Here is a 21083-nt window from a genome sequence, read left to right as displayed (position 1 = left end):
TAAATGACACAAATGTAAAGTGAAATACTCCACTCAAACAAAAGAAAAAAGAAAAATAAATTTATGACAGGTAGACTGGAAGTTTAGTTCTATGTTTTCTCTGAAGAAATGCCATTCCAAAAATTTGCTACTGTGAGGAATTTTATGGAAAAAAATACCTGTTTGTCAGAATCACATTTAAGAGTTAATCTAAATTCTAGAGTCAAATTATAACCATTTTTAATGATGTCAATGGCCTGTTACCAAATACCAAATCATAATTCTACTAATTTTTATTTTTCCTCAATACTGATTAGTCTTTTCACAAGAGTTAAAACTTGCTTTTGAGACTAGCACTTCTCCAGGATGACTGTTAAGTAAAACAGAAACTTTTAAATGTTTTAAATAACCCATGTCATTAGGCATCTCTTAAAACTATGTCTTAAAATTTTGTCATACTTGGGAATTTATGGGTATGTACAATTTTATTTCTGCTTTTAAATAACTTGTTCCTTCACCTTGGAACAATAACTGTTAAGAAATATATTCAGATAGGACCAAACTGTATCCCAGAAAAATATTCTTTAAAAAGTCAATCTGAATATTATCTGGCTATTGGTTAAGTATACCAAAGGAAGCATTAACTGTCAGGCTCACACTGTGGATGTTTATTTTCTATACATAACATAAAAATTTTCCACAAACTCGTGCTACACATAAACTGGTCCTTATCTTAGTAGAACTAAGAATGAACGTTTCAGAGATATAGGATATCCTTGTTTTTGTGATATTTTGACCACAAATATTTTAGAAGTATATATTGACACTATTTAAAAGTTTTATAGCTCAACTACACACTGGAAGTTTCAAAAAAGCATTATACACAGCATGTATCTTAAAAGTCTCTTATGTAACAAGCAATTTTGATATACTATGTCTCATAGTCTTTACTTAAAAAATGATTTTAAAGATAACCTTTAGTTTCAGTATGAGCTAGATAGCTGATTCACAAATGTTCAATATTTTTTTAAAAAGCATAGGGCTAGTTTAAATCTATAGTGTCCCCTGCCTATGTGTGAAGGTTTGGTCTTACTGGGAGGTGGAAAAACCTTGAGGCGGGTCTAGTGGGAGGAAATTAGGTCACTGAGACTGTGCCCTTGAAGGGCATATTGAGATCCTGGCCCCTTGTCCCCCTCTTCATGCTTCCTGGATGCCAGAAGGAGAACAGTTTTCTTCCACAGCATGCTCCTGCCAAGATGTACTGTGCCACCCTAAGTCCAAAGCAATAAGGTCAAATGATCATACACTGAAACTGTGAGCCAAAATACCCATTTTCTCCTTTTAAAAAGTTGACTGTCTCAGGGATTTTTGTCACAGTAATGAAAAATTAACACACTTATTAGTAAGATATGAATGAAAATGTTAAAAAAGTGCCATCTGTGGTCCCATGATTTGGATGCATTATGAACCAGGAGTTCTGATTAATCCAATTCTGTGAATCTGTTTCATTTAAAAAAATTATTATGAATTTGATTATTATTTTGAAGGAAAACTAAAACTGAAATGACTTCAGAATTAGTGTTAATGGTACTATAAAAAAAAACATTATTTCTTTTTTAAATACTTACCATCCTTTATAGTTTCTTTTGTTAAGCTTCTTCCATAGTGCTGATTTTGTGTCTCATAGCTATCAGAATGAACATGATAAACCTATCAAAAAGAGGAAAGAAAAACAGTGAACACTAAAAAAAGAATACTCTTGACCACATGAGGTTAACCCAGCAATATGAGTTAAAGGCGAGTTAAAAATGAAATCAACCTATATCATTCATTCTAATAGTTTGAAAAGAAAAAAATCACGTACTCATATCAACAGATGCTGAAAAGGTATTTAACAAATTTAATATCCACTGTAGATAACCTTATCTATCTCAATCTACCAAAAGTTAGCATCAGGTTTAAAGGAAAAATAAGGAAGTATTTCTTTTAAAATATAAAAAGCTTCCACAAAAAGTATTCTATCACAATGTCTTTTGTCATTATTATTATCTAATATTGTTCTGGAGTTAGTAGCAGATGCAAATAGATAAGACCAAAAAGTAGAGGTATAATCATATAAAAAGGACAATATAGAATTATTACTCTTCATAGGTAATTGCTGTAAACTAGAAATCGACTGAAAATGAATATAAACAATAAAAATCTGAAATGGTGATTAAGTACAAATTAGTAAACAGAAAACAATCTTTTATAATCATAAAACCAGTCAGAAAATGGAAAAAAGATCCCATTTACAAATGAAACCAAAAGATTAAGACATATAAACTGAGTAAGTATAAAATCTATATGAAGACATCTTTAGAACATTCCTAAAACAAACACCCATGAATGTTCTCCAAGAAGACAATTCCACTTCATAAAAGATATAAATTCTATTCAGATAATTTACAACTAACCATGTAAGTTAATTCTAAAGTTCACATAGAATAGGTGTGGCATACCCCCATAGTCCCAACCAAGAGACTGAAGCAGGAGAATAGCTTGAGCTTAGGAATTTTAGGTGCTAGTTTGGACAATATAATGAGGCCCCAACTCAAAAAAAGGATTGCCCTTTCTTCCAAAAAACATTTCACTTAGAAAAAAAAGAAGAGCCAGGAAAAAACAAAACAGGACTAACCTTCCATCCTACCAGATATTAAAAATATTTTAGAATCAAACATATAAGAGAATTTAGTTATGTGATAATAGGATTTTAAACCAGTGAGAAAGGATGGATTATTTATCAAACAATGATACCTTATGCTGTACACCAAAGTAAATTCCAAATATATCAAAGACCAAAATGCACAAAATGAAATGATAAAAGTACTCTTAACATGGAAGAATCCTTGAATAACATAATTAGAGAAGGCTTTTGCAACCAAAACTAAGAATTTTTATCCCATACAGTATGATTGTTTAGTGTTTTCCCATGCAGAAATCAAAATACAAATGAAAAACTAGCTGAGATTTATTATATGATGAATATAAGAAATGTTTACAGTTTACACTTAAGGAAAAACAAAGGATTTGAAGAGTTCACAGAAATCAAACAGCTCTCAAACTTACCAGGAATACAGCCCTTCCCTCTAAATGTGGCAACTGAAAAAGTCTCTTCTGGACATTGCCAAATGTCTCCCAGGGCAGCAAAATTGTCCCGGTTGAAAGACATGCTCCATGTCAGACAAATTGCCAATATCAGTCAAAATTATAAATGTACATGAGCCCAGCAATTTCCCTCTAAGGATGTATCCCAAGGATATGCTAGCACATTGATAAAATGAGGTAGGTCTATGGTCATTCACTGTAACATTACTTACAACAGCAAAAGACTAGAACTAGAAATCCATCAAAGGGAACTGATTAAATTATGGTATAACAATACTGTGCCACAGTAGAAAGATCTCTGGTATATGTTAAGTGGGGGGAAAAGAGCAAAACACAAAATAGTATTCAAAGTAGGTTTTGTGATAATAGAACACACAGATGCCATATTTGTACAAGTTTAAAGTATCTCCTCAAGGATACACTGCAGATAAAAAAAAAAACTATAATAAGATATCCTGTGTGGAGGTGAACTACTCACTATATGTTTCTATAGTTTTTGGAATCTAAACCATAAAAGTATGCATCTTCTCAAAAATTATTTTTAAGAAGCATTAAGAATATATTTAGGGGCTGGATTGTGGCTCAGTTGTAGAACGCTCACCTAGCGTGTGCGAGGCCCTGGGTTCGATCCTCGGCACCACATAAAAACTAAATGAAAACAAAGTTATTGTGTACAACTAAAAGAAATAAATATTTTAAACAAACAAACAAAAAAATAATATATTTAGAAATTGATACATTTTAACTTCCAGTCTGATATGGCTAATTACCATTTAAAATGTTTCACCACATTGAAAAAGTTCAAATCACATTCTTTCTCACATATAGGCCTATTTAAGGCAGTAAGTGCTAGAGCTGGAACCCAGGTCCTCAAGTGTGCCAGGCAAGAGCTAGAACACTGAGTTACACCCCCAGCCAAAGAAAGATAATTTCTTTTGAACAAAATGGTACTACAAATGGAAAAAAAAAACACCAAAGATTACATTCAATTACAGGACAAATTATTTTTTAAAAGAACTGTTAAACACAACTAAAACTTTTTTTAAAAAAAATCATAATTTTTTTTTTTTAACATGTTTCAAAAGGGTTTAGGGCTAGGGACATAGCTCAGTGGTAGAGCACATGTTTAACATGAGTGAGACCCTGAGTTCAATCACTAGGACCAATGAATAAACAAATAACCGTAAGATTCTAAGGCTGGGTGTGGTGACGCTTGCCTGTGATGCCAGCTACTCTGAAGGCAACACAAAAAGATGGCAAGTTCGTGGCAAGCCTGGGCAACTGACTGAGATCCTATCTCAAAAATAAAATTTAGAACAGGGTTGGAACATTAATTTCAAAATTATCCCAGTCTGTCGTCATTACCAGTCTAAACAACCATTGTAATTTTTAAAAGTTCAATGAACTTACCACCCACTAAAGAAATTATTTTTTAAAAGTTAAAGTGTTTAAATCTGTCAATTAGATTTTGATGACTTTGGGATAGGCAATGGTTTCTTACACATGATACCGAAAGCACAAGGTTTTTTTAAAAAAGGAAAATAGATAAATAAATAGAATGGACTTCACAACTAAATACTTTTGTGCTTCAATGGACACCATCAAGAAAGTGAAAAGATGACCCACAGAACAGGAAAAAATAGTTATGAAATCAAGTGTTGATAAGGGATAAGGGATCTGTATACAACTCAGTAATAAAAATCAAGCCAATTGGAAGTGGACAAAAAATATGAACAGACATTTCTCTGTAGATAGATAGATAAAGGTCAATAAGTTCAAGAAAAGATGCTCAACTACATTAACTATTAGGGAAAAGCAAATCAAAACCACAAGACACTACGAGACATTTACCAGGTGGATCCCCTCCTCCCCCAAGAAAGAATAAAAAAAGTAACATGGGTCAAGGATATGAGAAAATAATACTTTTGGTAGGAATGTAAAATGGTACAATTACTTTAGCAGCTTCTTAAAAAGCTAAACATAAACTTAACCATAGTAGCTACAAATTTCACATTTTAAGAAATCTACCCAAAAGAAATAAAACTCGTAAATAGAAACATTTACAGAAATATTCATTAAAAAGGAAATAACCCAAAGTCCCCCAATAAACAAGTGGAAAAATAAAATGTGTATTATCCATATAGTAGAATGTTATTCAGCAATTAAAGTACTAATATACGCTGCAACATGGATGAACCTTGAAAATACTAAAAAAATATAAATATATTAAAATATTAAAAGAAGACAGTCATAAGACCACATTATTTTAATTATATGAAATGTCCAGAAGAGGCAAATCTACAGACACAGAAAATAGATAAGTTGTAATATACCAATAGAGGGGTTGGAAAGATATGGGGAGTGACTGCTAATGAGTATAAAGTGTTTTTGAAGAGTGATTAAAAAAAGTAAATATGGTGATGATTGTCCAACTACATAAATAGATGAAAATCAGTTAAATGTATACACTTCTCCTTCAATATCCACAGAGGATTGGTTCCAGGACCCCTTGCAGATAACAAAATCCAAGGACACTTAAAGTTCCATCTGTATCCTTTAAGCCATCACTAGATAACTTATATTACCTAAAATAACGTAAATGTTTTATATAGTAATGCTTACAGAATAAGAAAAAAGTCTGTACAGTAGTACAAATGTGATTTTTTTAAAAAATATTTTTGATCTACAGTTGACTGAACTCATGAGTGCGGAACTCCCAGATACCAGAGGACAGCTTTGTTTATTTATTTTTACTTTTGTGGTGCTGGGAATCCAATCAGGAACTTGTCCATTCTAGACAAATGTTCTACCAATGAGCTATACCCCCAACTGGACTTTAGCTGAATGAATTCAAAGATATATAAGTTAAGTCTTAATAAAGCTACTTTTAAAGAAATACAAACAGGGGGCTGAGAATAAAGCTCAGCAAACTCAAGGACCTGGGTTCAATCCCCAGCACCACAAACAAAATTTTTAAAAAATATAAGGAAATGCAAACAAACCTTTATTTATCTAGGGAAGCAATACATCCTAGCAAAGCTAAATTACGCAATGCCTTACTTATTTATCCTGTAAGTGTACACTAAAGGTAATGGAAACCCAATAAAAAGTTTTTAAACAAGAGAATGTTGTGATTAGACATATATTTTACAATGTTTAGAGAGCAAATTAGAAAAGAGCAAAACTGAATTTGAGACCAAAGTTCAGAGAGGGACAACAGTGAAAATGAGACTCAAGAGATGTTTGGGAATCAAGAGATGGCTCTGAGGGATGACAGTGACTACCAGGTTTCTACTTTATAAGACTGAATGTATGACAGGTCATTCACTAAACAGGGAATAAGAGAGATTTGGTGTTACTGTTATGATCATTTGGGAGAGGGATAAATGTGTCAGTCGGTATTGGGTTTGAGACGTTTAAGTAAACGTCTGGTAGGCTGTTACACACACAAATTAGAAGATATAAGACAAAGTGGAGGTTGAAGATATGCACATTTGGGAGTTATCTGTGAAACCAAAACGGAACCAAAAAGAACAGAAAGCACTGTACAAAAAAAGAGACGGAGTATTAAAATGGAAACAAGAAATTACCACAACTTTTAAAGAATATACAGAAAGAAATGAGCTGGTAAAGGAGATTGCAAAGTGGTCTTAGACTGGAGGTGGGGTGTCACCAACACAAAAAAAAATGTCTCAAGGAGAACTTGGCCAATATTGAAGGCTGCTTTTCAAAGTAAAGTAAAATGAATAATGAAAAATGCTACTTAAATTTAGTGACATGGGGGTGTTATTAGGGACCTTAGTGAAGATCAATCTGGTAGCATGATGGGCAGAAGCCAGATTATAATGAGCTAGATTCTGAGTGGGAAGTAAAGAAATTGAAGTAACTAGTTTGGTTCTGAAAAGGAGACAAGTTAAATCTACAACAGGAGTGATTTTGATGTTCTGTTTTTTAAAGAATTGAGTGATTTGAACATATTTAAACCAAAAACAGACAGTGGATAGGCAGAAGTTGAAGATATAAGAAGACAAGAGAAGATCAATAGTTTAATATCCTTTTTACTGTTTTTATTAGCATGCTATGGTTATGCATAACAGTGGGGGTTAACTGTGACATATTCTCACGTGTATATAACATAATTTGTTCTTTTTCATTCCCTAGTATTTCCCTTTTTCTTCCCCTCCTCTCTCCCCCAATCCCCTTCCCTTTACTTAGTTGGTCTTCCCTCTAATTAACTTTTTAAAAACTTGGTATATCATAATTACACATAAAAGCAGAATTCAATGTAATATATGCACACATTTACACAGGATAATTCAGTCAATTTCATTCTGCTGTTCCTACACTCTCCTACTCCCTGCAACCCCTTCTTCTACTCTACAGTTCTCACTTCTGTTTTCATGAGATCCCCTTTTTAAATTCCTTATTTCTCTCTAGCTTCCACACAAGATTTGACCCACAACTTTCTGTGTCTGGCTTATGTCATTTGGCATGATGTCCAGTTTCATACATTTGCCAGCAAATGACATAATTTTATTCTTCTTCATGGTGGAGTAGAACTCCAATTTACACACACACACACACACACACATATACATATTGTGTGTGTGTGTACACACGCGCGCGCGGACACACACACACACATTATGTATCTGGCAATTGTGAATTGAATTGTGCCGCTATAAATACTGGAATATAAACAGTAATACAGTATGCTGATTTCAGCTCTGGGATAGATTCCAAAAAGTAGAATAACTGGGTATATGATGGTTCCATTCCAATCTTTTGAAGAACACCCATACCAGTTTCCATAGTGGTGATACTAATCTGCAGTCACACAATGTTTAAGTGTTCCTTTTTCCCCATATCCTCACCAGCATTTATTTATATCCTTGATGTTTACCATTCTAAATGGTGAGATGAAATCTCAGTGTAGTTTTGATTTGTTGAGGATTTGGAACATTTTTTTCAAGTATTTCTTATTCATTTTTATTTCTTCTTTAGAGAAATGCCTGTTTAGTTCATTTGCCTATTTATTGACTGGGATGTTTTACTGGTGCTGAGACTTTTAAGTTCTTTAAATATTGAAAAAGTAGCTGGCAAAGATTTTTTCCCATGTGAAAAGGAAGGATCTCTTTTCACTTTTTTTTTTTTTTTTTTTTTTTTTTTGGTATTGGGGATTGAACCCAGGGGCACTTTACCCCACTGAGCTATATACAACCTGAGTCCTTTTTATTTTTTAAGACAGGGTCCCACCAAGTTGTTGAGGTTGGCCTCCAACTTGTAATCCTCTTGCCTCAGCCTCTCAAGTCATTGGGATCATAGGCATTTTTTGCTACGCCCAGCTCTCTTTATACTTATCTCCTTTGCTATTCAGAAGCTTTTTAATTTGATCCACTCCACTTATGATTCTTGGTTTTATTACTCGAGCTTTAGAACTTTTACTAAGGAAGTCACTGCCTAAGCCTATATGTTGGAGTGTTGACCCAATGTTTTCTTCTATCAGTTGCAAAGCTTCTGTTGTAGTTCTAAGGGCTTTGATCCATTCTGAGTTGACTTTTGTGCAAGGAGATAGATAGGGGTCACCTTTCATTCTTCTGTATATGGATATCCAGTTTTCTCAGCACCATTTGTTTAAAAAGGCTGTCTCTTTCCTCCAACATTGTTTTTTAGCTCCTTTGTCAAGGATGAGATGACTATACCTGTGTGGGTTTGCTTGTGTCTTCTATTCTATTCCACTGATCTTCATATCTCTTTTTATGAAAACACCATACTGTTTTTGTTATAACTCTATAGTATAATTTGAGGTCAGATATTGTGATACCTGCAACCTTATTCATAGTGCTCAGAATTGTTATGGCTATACTGGGTCTTTTATTAGTCCATATACATTTTAGGACTGTTTTCATTCTTGTCCATCTACAACTAAATAAATAAATAAATTTTATAAAAAATAGATATAAATATTATTAAAATATTAGCAATTAGTATTTTAAAACACATAAAGAAGATTGCATTTCATGATCAAATTGGTCATTCCCAGGATATAAGATTGATTCAACATACACAAATCAATAAATGTAACTCATCACATAAGTAGAATTAAAGACAAAAATTACATGATCATCTTAATAGATTCTGAAGTCAAATTATCTCTACTTGCAAACTCTAGCACTCATTCATGTTAAAAATGCTGAAGAAACTACAGACAGAAATATAAAGGCTCTTGAAATAGTGGGAGAGAGTGAGACCTAAAGGATATAAAGAAGGGATGCCTTTAGACAAAAGGATTAAAAATTTTCCAGTTCAACAGGAAGGAACACAAGGAAAACAGCAATTGTAGGTAACGTATAAATATTTGTTAGCAGGAAATTAAGGTAAATCCTATCTGATGGTTTTTATTTTTTCTAAAGTGAAAGACAAAAGTCATCCACTAAGTGAGAAAATGGGAGGGTAAGAAATTTGAAAAGAGTGGAGGTTTAAATAGCTGTCCAGTCAGATTGCTATGGGATATCTATTTCTTGTTTTAATATTATTCCATTAATTTTCTGTATACCCACAATTTATCGTTATCTAAAATGAAATAATGTTTGGGTGATTTTTCTTGTTTTGTTTACAATCATATCAAATTCGATTGTGCAGTTATTACTAACTATCACACTAACAATTACCTATAATGTTTCTTTTAGCTCTCCTGTTTAAAATGCAGAAGACTCACATATTATCTTACATGATGATTTCATTATGTTTATATAAGTAAGCAATCATTTGGCATTATCCACAAATTTTATCTCCACACACCTAGAAGACATACCATTTGTTTAGAAAATTTTATTCCATATTATTTCCCAACTGCGTGGTACTGTCTGCACAACAGCCTGAAAAATTCTCTCTCATCCTCGTGCATTCTGTAATTCAACTCGTGACTTGGTTTTTCCCACCATCAGAAGTGAAATCTATTTCCCAACCCTATCAGCTGAACAACACTTGCAGTTCCTGCTGGTGTGTGCCTCTTGGAATGTGGTACTGTGACATGAAAAAGCTTAAGCTAGCCTTCTGACAGATGACATCACATATAAAAGCCAGTCAACAATCAGTGCCAACTTGTAGACCAAGAGCAAGGTCATTTCAAACCAGCAAGTCCCAGTTGAGTTATCTGACACCAGCAACCACATAAGGAGCTGTGGGTGAAACCAATGAAAGAACTGTCTCCCTAACCACAACTCAAACTGCGAATCCAAAGGTCGAAAGAGAAAAGAAGTTTTGGCATTCTAATATATAGTAAGGAACCCATAGATAACAATAATGTACAGTATATTTTTTTAAAACTAGAAAAAAGAATTGGGAATATTTTCACCACAAAGAAAAAGTAAATATTTGAGGTGATAGATATGTTTACCCTGATATGAATATTAAACACATATCAAAACATTACATGGTATGCCATATATGTAAAACTATTTTGTATCAGTTAAAATCAAAAACTAAAAATGCCAGTCAACAGAATTATTAGGAAATAAAACAACTATTTTAAACCACAAAGTTTGAAGCAACCTATATTTTAATTTATTTTCCATTTTAAAAATATAGTAAAATTACTGAATGTATAAATAGCACAATTCTCCGGGAAATCATACAAAACATCACATTTACTTTTAATGTTTATTTTGCAACTAAACTTAAAGCTTCTTTAAAACAAAATTACCAAAGTTATAATGCTGAGGTTCAGTTGTTTATTTATTTAATCACCTACTATGTACCAGGACCAGAGACACTAACCATATATCAGTGAACAAGAGATAAAAATCCCTACCTTAATTACCTAAGGTATATAATTCATACATTGGGGAGTTATAGATAATCTAATTTCAAAACATTATCTTCTGATATATTAGTATTATAATGATATTCATAATTTTTCAAGGGAAAAACACAGAAAGAAAAATGTATATAGTTATGCCAATAATAACTCTTACCCTCATGCCAAGCACCAAGAACCCAATCTCTTCCATTAATGGGTACTTGCTGACCTGTTGCTGAATCTTCTCGGATGAGGCAAAAGGATCATAGCTTTTTCGCCCAATCTTTACATCCATTATACAGGGCTTATTAAATTTATGGGTCACATCTTCCAGTTTTAGGTATAAATCTGTTATTAAAGAAAAACCTTAATTAGAAATAGACAAATTACTACTCAAGTAACTGTCAAGAGAAAAACAAAATGAGAAGTTCAGAGGCTGGGGTTGTGGCTCAGCAGTGGAGTGCTCGCCTTGCACATGCGAGGTACTGGGTTCGACCCTCAGCACCACATAAAAATAAAGTTATTAAATATATACATATACATATATAAACAAAGAAATAAGTTGAAATAAATTTAGAGTCTGTAATTATTACTCTTCTACCTAAAAAAAAAAAAAAAGAGTGACCAACAAATTTATAACAAGTATAAAATATCACTGACAAACTCTAGCAGGAGATGAATTTAATAAGTATTCAACTATAAGCAAAAGGTATAAAGTAGATAATAAGGTTTCCACTAGCATCAAAAAGGCAATAACGGGGACAGGGGTTGTGGTTCAGTGGTGGAGCGCACGTCTAGCATGTGTAATGCATTGGGTTCAATCCTCAGCACCACATAAAAATAATGTTAAAAAAAAAAAAATCTTAAAAAAAAGGGCAATAATATTATTTCAAGAGCTGTCCTAGAATACATTCATACCCCTTTTGAATACTATTTATGGCATCTATGTATTGTTCAGCAAAAGATCTTAGTACTTTAACAATATTTATTTTCCATTTAAAATTAGTAATTGGAGGCAGGCATGGTGGCGCATGCCTGTAATACAAATGATTCCAGAAGCCTAGATGGGAGGATGGCAAATTCAAAGCCACCTCCTAGCAAGGCTCTAAGCAACTCAGCAAGGCCCTGTCTCGAAAAATAAAAAACAGTGGGGATGTGGCTTAGTGGTTAAGTGTCCCCGGGTTCAATCCCTGGTACCCCCCACAAAAAAAACATCCAAATGATGGTCATTGCAAATATACATTTCAGTCTTACTAGTTTCAAAGAGAAAACAAATATCTTGCTTTTTAGAATGCAGCATTCCCCAAAAGTTGGTCTGTAAATCACTTTGGCATTCTGCTTGCATGTTCCCACAGAAAACTTAAATGGAGATTCAAGAATAAAATTATAAAAGCCCAGTTATTATACACAGATGAGCTGCTTACAGTTGGAGTTTGAAAGGAAGGTCCAATGAGGAACAAAGTATGTAAAGAAAATTTTTCCCTTTTCCTAGGTAAAATAATATCATGATTCATTTTCATTTATGAATGTACTAACAAGCATTTCTCCTGAAAACTTTGCAAGGGAAGATTATATCCTGCTATCTATCAACATAAATAAGGTCATACAAAGAGCAGATTTTCTCAGAATTAAATAAACAGGTACTAGAGGTAAGAGAAGACTTATCAACTCTGATGTCCTTTTCTTTGTTACTGTCTCACCAGGACTAGCAAAGTTATTAAATTACAAATATACACACACACACTATATATATATACAACCTATATACATATACATATATACACGCACATATATATATCTTCCCCTCCAGCAGAACCAAAACTGAGATAACTTAGTTAGGGCTTAAAAAATTTTAAGCCCCTCAGATTTAAAAGGCATACATCTGCCACGTGTGGTGGCACACACCTTAATTCCAGAGACTCAGGAAACTGAGGTAGGAAGAACAGGAGTTCAATGTCAGTCTCAGCATCACAGTGAGACCCTGTCTCAAAAAAAAAAAAAAAAAAAAAAAACAATAAAAAGTTGGGGATGTTTAAATGGTAAAGTACCCCTGGGATCAATCCTCAGTAACACAAGGGGGGAAAAAAAAGAGGGAGAAAGATCTTCTTCCTCAAGAGAAAAATGTTCTCCCTTAGACAAAGGAATACGGGAGGAAGGTTATGACTATACCCAAGTTAGGACCAATATGACAAAAGAGCAAATGTAACCCATGAGAGCAGCACCAACTGTATAAGAAGGAGCCCTTCACACTTCTAAGACAAGTAAGCTTCGACAGGATAAGAAAAAACAAAAGGTCTGGACACAAACATAACAAGTGTAGGCAATAAACATGGGACAAGTGGGAATGTCCTGATAAAGGAGCTGGAACAAAGTCAAGTTTCTATACTTTAAAAGACAACCAAGTGATGTAGGAGAAGATATGCAGTGTCCTTCAGTCTTTCCTACCATCTCCAATCAAGCAAAAGAGAGGAAACAGATCCATCTTCTCTCTTATATATATAGCTGTATAAGAACTTCAGTACCATGGCTTCGATTCCAAATATCAGAAAAGACTAAAGATTCTGTTATGGTAGATCCTTAACATTCAAATTATCATCATTGATTTGGAGACAAAAGAACCCAAAAATCTTACTAAGACAAGCTGTCCATGGGAGTAGAAATGCAGCAGGAAAACCCCATATCTATATCTCAGTATAAGGTTATTTTCCCCTTGTTGATTTGGTGATTAAAAACAAACTGTTTCTTTTTTTATTGATCCTTTTTAGTTATAATATATAACAGTAGAATTCATCTTGATATAATTATATAAGCATGGAATATTTTATTCTAATCAGGACCCCATTCTTGTAGATGGTGAGACTCACTGTGGTATATTCCTATATGTGAATAGGAAAGTTATATCAGTTTCATTCCACTGTCTTTCCTTTTCCTATCCTCCCTCCCTTCCCCTCATTCCCCTTTGTCTTATCTACTGAACATTTTTCTATTCCCACACCCCCCACACATTGTAGGTTAGCTTCTATATACCAGCTAAAACACTCAACCTTTGTTTTTTGTTTTTTTGGATTGGCTTATGTCACTTAGCACAATAGTCTCCATATCCATCCACTTACTGGTAAATGTCACAAAGCCATTCTTCTTAATGGCTGAGTAATACTCCATTGTTATATGTACCACATTTTCTTTATTCATTCATCTGTCCTTTGTTTATGATAAAATAGAACTGATAGAAGCTGGGATAGAGACTTTGCAAGTCTGAATATAAAAATCCCTATTTTTTCTCTCTTTTTGGAAAGGAGGAAAGTATAAATGTAAACTACTTATAGTATAAATATAATACTTTGCTGAATTATGAGTGTTTGCCCTTTCCAATCCTACTTCCCAGTGGGAGTTTGGGCTTGGCCCTCCTTTCTCACTCTATGAGAGAGTCATTTCTTCTGTAAATAGAGATGAGTGTAACGGATTTTATTTGATTTTTATTTTCACTGGCTCAATTCACTTTACTTTCAGATTCTTGATGTAACTTTATGATTTAAATGATCAAATAATTTCTACATTAATTATTACTAGCTTTCAGAAATAAAACCTAAAGTTAAGGCCTACTGAGGGTTGGTTCGGTGTTTTGTTTTAGTTCTCTGAACTCAATTTTCTCTAAATAAAAATAAGAACTTGAGAGTCTCATATCATTTTTTCTAAATTATTAAAAGTAAACACCAAAAGCTGTTTTAAAGATACAGAGTTCTTAGGAAAGACATGTTGTTATGAATTCCAAGTAAGCTTCTGAAGAAGGTAAGTAGGAAAAAAACTGGGACATGATCTGAACACTGAGATTGTTACTGTTCTTTTATAATCTGTCATCTGTATATAAATCTGAGTATTAATTCACTCTGAAAAATGCTACTAGTAAATTCTTTCCACAGAACACAGCTTAATTCAAAGTAGGTCAATCTGGAGATTCAGTTACTTATATGATCAAAGGCATTTTCTACAGACAGCTTCATAAGGTAATGCTACAGACTGGATAACAAAGGGCACTTTTTCAGCTAGGCCCCTCTGGGGGTAGAATGGAGCAGTACTTTTCCATTTGTAGGTCACTACCCATTATTTCAACTTAATAGATGAAAGAATGAGAAAATATGAGACTGTCTTATATTACCTAAGACTAAATAAATATTGTTATGGGGTTGGTTTCAATCTTAGAAACACTGAGCTGTGATGTAAAAATATATTTATTACTCGTCACAGGCAAAGAATTTTTACAACACTCAATTTGACTAAATAGAATGTCACTGGGTATTACAGTGACAGCTCAAGAGCTATCCACAGACCCTCAGAAGTGATTTGTTTGCAGTCATTGTCACACTTTGGAATTCACTGAGGAAGGAGTGAATCTGACACAACCTTGGCCAGTCTTACCAATTTAGAACAGGGATTCAGAAAAAAACCTGTTGGTGACATCTCTGAGTCTACTTGAGGAGCTAGCATAAGATCGCCAAGGAGAGAAGAGGAAGGATTAAGAAAACTACAGAGAGAGATAGCCCTGGGTTTTTATACAATTTGGTTTCTAATTCTGGTCCCATCTTGGGCTCAGATATGTAACTCTTGGCTTTCATAAGATACCCCTGTATCCTTATAAATAAAGTCTCCCTTTTTGTTTAATCAAGTTCATTTCTAGAACTTACATCTAAAGAATTTTAACCAAAATGATCAAGTTTAAAACAATTACTTTGGAAGCACAGAAATAAGTTCAGATCTCAACTCTACCATGTACTAGTCTGTGACCTCAGTAGCACTTCTCTATACCTCAAATATATATAAAATGGAAATAATTTTAGAATCTACCACAGGGATATCACAAAGATTAAATGAGATACTGTATGGCACAGTGTCAATACTAGTTCCACAAATGAAGGTTACAACATTCCTTTACTTCAAAAGTAAAATTGCATATACTCTTACTCTACATATAATTACCACACAAGGTACTGTTCTGGGATATATAGGTAAACAAAACAGGCAAAATCCTTGTCTTCACAGAGCTACTTTTTAAGAGTATAAATAGCATTATTTAGCATAATGCCCGGTGCATATCTGACACTAACTGAACACTTATTAATTTTACCTATAAGTATATATAAATATTAAACATGTATAGCATTGATAAATATTAAAATCTGCCAACTAGATTAGACCAACAATGAGATTCAGGTCAAACTTCAATATTCAGTATAAACAAAAATATAAAATGATTCTATGAAGTGTATGCATACCCTTCCTATAAGTTAACAACTAAAAAATAAAAAGACAGTCACAACCCAATTAAGCATTTAATAATGGATATTTATCAACCCTGAGACTAATATCAAGTCTTAGCCTACAGTTAAATAGTAACAAAAACATCTATTACATATTGATTTTATCTCAAGTTAAAATATTTGCCATGATTACAAAACACAATCCTGCCAAACAGGGCCTTATAATTGCTCAACTATTATAATAAATTGGCTAAATCTACTCACTTTTCCATCTTACTAGTTCAATACTTTCTTGCTCAAACATTGCCAGCTTGCTTTTTTTTTTGAAGTCTGAAGAGTTACAGATTAATTGAGATCATAGATGTTAAAGATTACTGCACTAAATATGGAACCATTTTTAATGCTATATTAATGATTAAAACAATGATGGCAAAAAGAAGATATGTTCTAAACTGCATCAAAAAATCTGATGGACTAAAGATAGGATAAATATGCTGTATCTGGAATAGTTTAGGTTTACTATGACCAAGATCAAGAATGTAAATTAGACTATATGATGTTTGTAAATTCTTACAATATAATGGTATGATTAGCTTGTAAGAGTTTGAATATTAAAAAATACAGCTGATTTTTACATATATATGTATGTATGTTGGTACAAATTATAAAGATAATGTAAGTAATTAGATTTAATTTTCAAACTGTGGAAACTCTCTACTCAGGACAATTTATTCTTAAAAAGCCAGTCCTCCAGAGGTCTTAGGCCTGGCGTTTGTTAACCCTAGATCTAAGAGAGACATTCTGTAAAGATTAGTGACGGTATCTATATAATAAATAAAAGGATATATATTCTTCATAAATATGTAAAGGTCATTTCATGAGGTCATAGTAACCAGAAATGTAGTTAAGAGGCTATAGTCAATCCAATATTTATACATTAATTCATTTGAAAAATATACATAGAACTAGTATAGTTAAAAAAAATTGTGGGGGCTGGGGTTGTGGCTCAGGGGTAGAGTGCCTGCCTCATACACATGAGGCACTGGGTTCAAGTCTTAGCACCACATAAAAATAAATAAATATATTGTGTCTATCTGCAACTAAAAAAATATTTTTTTAAAAAAATTGTGGTAGAAATCATTCCAAAATATACTTCATGCTATTATAAACAGACTATTAAGATTTCTCATTGGCTTTACCAAGAACATTTTTAGTATGCTTAAAATATTTATATATTTTCATGTTGTTGATCATAATATAAGATTATATAGGTTACTGTGAATGAAAAAAACTTTTCTATCTTGTTAAATATATATAATTTGCATGCTGGGTATGGTGGCACATGCCTGTAATCTCAGCTTCTTGCAAGGCTAAGGCAGGAGGATTCAAGTTCAAGGCCAGCCTGGGCAACTTAGCAAGAGCCTGTCTCAAATTGTCTATATAATATTTATATATTATATAGACATATATATTTATATATATATGTATGTATATTTGTGTATAAATATACATATATATTATTAAGGGCAGGAATATAGCTCAGTGGTAGAACACTTGCCTGGCATACAGGAGCCCCTGGGTACAATCCCCAGTACTGTCAAAACACACTCACACACACACACATACACGCATGCAAGCGCACACACGTATATAAAATTATTGTTGGGCTGGGGATGTGGCTCAAGCGGTAGCGTGCTCGCCTGGCATGCGTGTGGCCCAGGTTCAATCCTCAGCACCACATACAAAGATGTTGTGTATGCTGAAAACTAAAGAATAAATATTTAAAAATTCTCTCTCTCTCTCTTTAAAAAAAATTATTGTAAACATAAATTACATACGATACTTATATTGTTTTATAATATGTTAAGTATAAAAAATTCCTATAGGGTTGGGGTTGTGGCTCAGTGGTAGAGCATTTGCCTAGCATGTGTGGGGCACTGGGTTCGATTCTCAGCACTATATATAAACAAATAAATAAAGGTTCATCAACTAATAAAATATTTTTTTAAAAAAAACCTATAGCAAATTTTCTACTGCTTGAACATAGCCTTGATACTGTAAGAAAGAGAGCCAGAAAACTTCCCAGCATCAAAGGAAGAAAATCAGAAACATCTGAATTATGAAAAAAAAATGTTAAATCATGGATAACTAAACAATAAAGATGAAGGCAACTAGCCATCTGTTTAAAAGGAGTCAGGGTGGGGGACACTCAGGGAATTGAAAGATGACTTATTCAAGTTCCCCTTAATGAACATTAATGATTATATAAATTATTAAAATATGAATTCCAAGTTTCAGTACGTTTTTCACCAATTTTATCTGTACAATCTACTATACTTTTTTAAAAAATTTTTTTAGTTGTAGATGAACACAATGCCTTTATTTTATTTATGTATTTTTATGTGGTGCTGAGGATCAACCTAGTGCCTTAAAACTACCAGGCAAGCATTCCACCACTTAGCTATAACCCCAGCCCTACTATCTTCTTTTCTGAATCTGCCAAAAAAGGAGTTAAGGCCAGGTGAAGAATCACCACAAAAAATTAAGCCAAATGCAAAAAAGGAGAGATAATTGCTTTTCCACATCAATATCCAGCCATTTTTTTTTTCAGAAAAAAAAAGTTTATAGTAGAAAGAATTCTAAGAGAGACTGTGAGCCCCCAAATTTGGAGTAAACGGAGGTGAGGAACGGATGTGTGCTGGCTTGTTTCAGTACATGCTTCCTGAAACCTGATTAGAAGCGTGAATCCAGAAACCTACCAATTCTATTTGAAAACTCTCCATCTGCTCAAACCTACTTCATGTTCTTTTTTTTTTTTTTTTTAAATATTTATTTTTTAGTTTTAGGTGGACACAATATCTTTATTTTACATTTATGTGGTGCTGAGGATCGAACCCAGTGCCTCATGCATGCTAGGCAGGCACTCTACCACTAAGCCACAATCCCAGCCCCCTACTTCATGTTCTTGATGTTAAACTTTTCTATCACTCCAAATAACTATCGAATATCTGAAGGTCTCTTTATGGTACATGTAATATACTTCTAAGTGTTTATACACAAGTACAAATGAGATTTATTACATATAACTAGCCCCAAATCTTCAAAGATAATTGCTAATAAATATGAATATTAATATTAAAAACATTCTACCAGGGACTGGGGTTGTAGCTCAGTGGCAGAGCACATGCTTAGCATGTATGAGGCACGGGGTTCAATCCTCAGCACCACATAAAAAAATAAACAAAATCATTGTGTCCATTTACAACTAAAATAAAAGAAAAAAAATCCCACCGGCCATGTTCTAAAATTAGATAATGGTGATGACCGTAAAACTCTGAATACACTAAAAACCACTGAATTGTATGTTTCAAATAAGTGAGTTTTATAATATGTAAATTACATCTCAATAAAGCTGTCAGGGGCTAGGGTTGTGGCTCAGAGGTGGAGCGCTCACCTACCTACCATGTGTGAGACACTGGGTTTGATCCTCTGCACCACATAAAAATAAAATGAGGATATTGTGTCCACTTATAACTAAAAAGTAAATATTTTATAAATAAATAAATAAAGCTGTCGAAAATTCAAAAGAAAATAATGTATGTGGTCAGTGATTATGCTTCAAGTTGCTATATAATAATCTCGTTGAGCAAATTGGCTTTATGACTTTTACTATTTTCAGCATTTTACTACTTTGGATTATGAAGGAAAAAACTATTAGTTTTATAAAACACTTCCCTGAGGGGCTGGGGTTGTGGCTCAGTGATAGAGCACTCACCTAACATGTGTGAGGCACTGGGTTCTATCCTCAGCACCACATAAAAAAATAAATAAATAAACAAAGTATTGTATCCATCTTCAACTAAAAAAAATTTTTTTAAATAATAAAATAAAATAAAACACTTCCCTGAGAACATAAGGTGCCCACACCAAGTTTTAAAAATAATGTCATTAATTTAAGTTATGTAAAGCACAGATACAAACCATATTAAATAATTAATACTTTATTAAATTTTAAATCTACTAAAATATTTGTTTTCATGATTTTGTACCCTAAACGTACGTGTAAGCTGGCCATCTTACATTTATTTTACTTATAATCAAAAGGTTAAAAGTAGAAATATGATTCCATGAAGTCTAGCAAAATTTAAACTGAGAAATCTGCATGGTGCAGTTTTGTCCAACACCTTCCAAAGCAAATAAAGTAGGAAAGGAATAGGAAATTGTCTGAGGCAGTGTTAATATCACTGGACCATTCCATATCATGTATACTTTATGACCTGTCATTTTTTGCCTACTATTTAAATTTTCTACCCTCTCTTTTATTTTCCTCAACTCATCTTTTCATCTTCCTAGCACTAAAATCTCCAGTTATAGTCAACTAATAGAATTAGTGTTTTATAAGACAATTTAACATACAGAAAATGAGCTCAAAGAGTTTACTGTTATCAAGTGCTCAACTTGCAGATAACTAAGGTAGAAGCAACTTAGTGAGACCCTGTCTCACTAAAAATAAAAAGGGCCAGGAATGTTGCACAGTAGGGACCCTGGGTTCAATCCCTGGTACCAAAAAAATAAAGAATAAAGAAAAGAAATTACCTTCAGACTACAAGGTGCATATAATCATGAATTTCATGATTAGGCCTAGCTCCCATCAAGATATCTCATATACATATGCAAATATTCCAAAATCTGAAAAACTCACAAACCCAAAACACTTCTGGTCCCAAACATTTCAGATAAAGCATATTCTGCCTTATGTTAACAGAGCCTGAGCTCACTTTCAGTTTTTCCATACAATTGAAGAACAGGACAGTCCTAAACATACAAAGGAGCCATCAATTTACAACTAACCTAACTGATGATAATCACAGGGAGATACCATGATTTCTTACTAATGAAAC

General features: G+C 33.2%; 1 protein-coding gene across 3 annotated transcripts in view; it reads right to left on the bottom strand.

Moving 5' to 3' along the window:
- Ipmk (inositol polyphosphate multikinase) overlaps positions 1 to 21083 on the bottom strand; it is a 49509-nt gene that overhangs the window by 5590 nt on the left and 22836 nt on the right. For 2 of the 3 annotated variants that reach the window (XM_046419575.2, XM_046419576.2), the window contains exons 4-5: positions 11103 to 11275; positions 1608 to 1689 (exon numbers count right to left, since the gene is read on the bottom strand). In XM_046419575.2, coding sequence (XP_046275531.1) covers positions 1608 to 1689; positions 11103 to 11275 — 255 coding nt within the window. The remainder of the gene's footprint in view (positions 1 to 1607; positions 1690 to 11102; positions 11276 to 21083) is intronic. The other variant, XM_046419577.2, reaches the window with a different exon arrangement.

This window comes from Marmota monax, unplaced genomic scaffold, assembly GCF_021218885.2.
Source record: "Marmota monax isolate L192 unplaced genomic scaffold, Marmota_monax_Labrador192_F-V1.1 WCK01_AAM20220418_F8-fsc00019, whole genome shotgun sequence".
NCBI classification, from domain to species: Eukaryota; Metazoa; Chordata; class Mammalia; order Rodentia; family Sciuridae; genus Marmota; species Marmota monax.
This window is presented reverse-complemented; position numbering and strand designations above follow the sequence as displayed.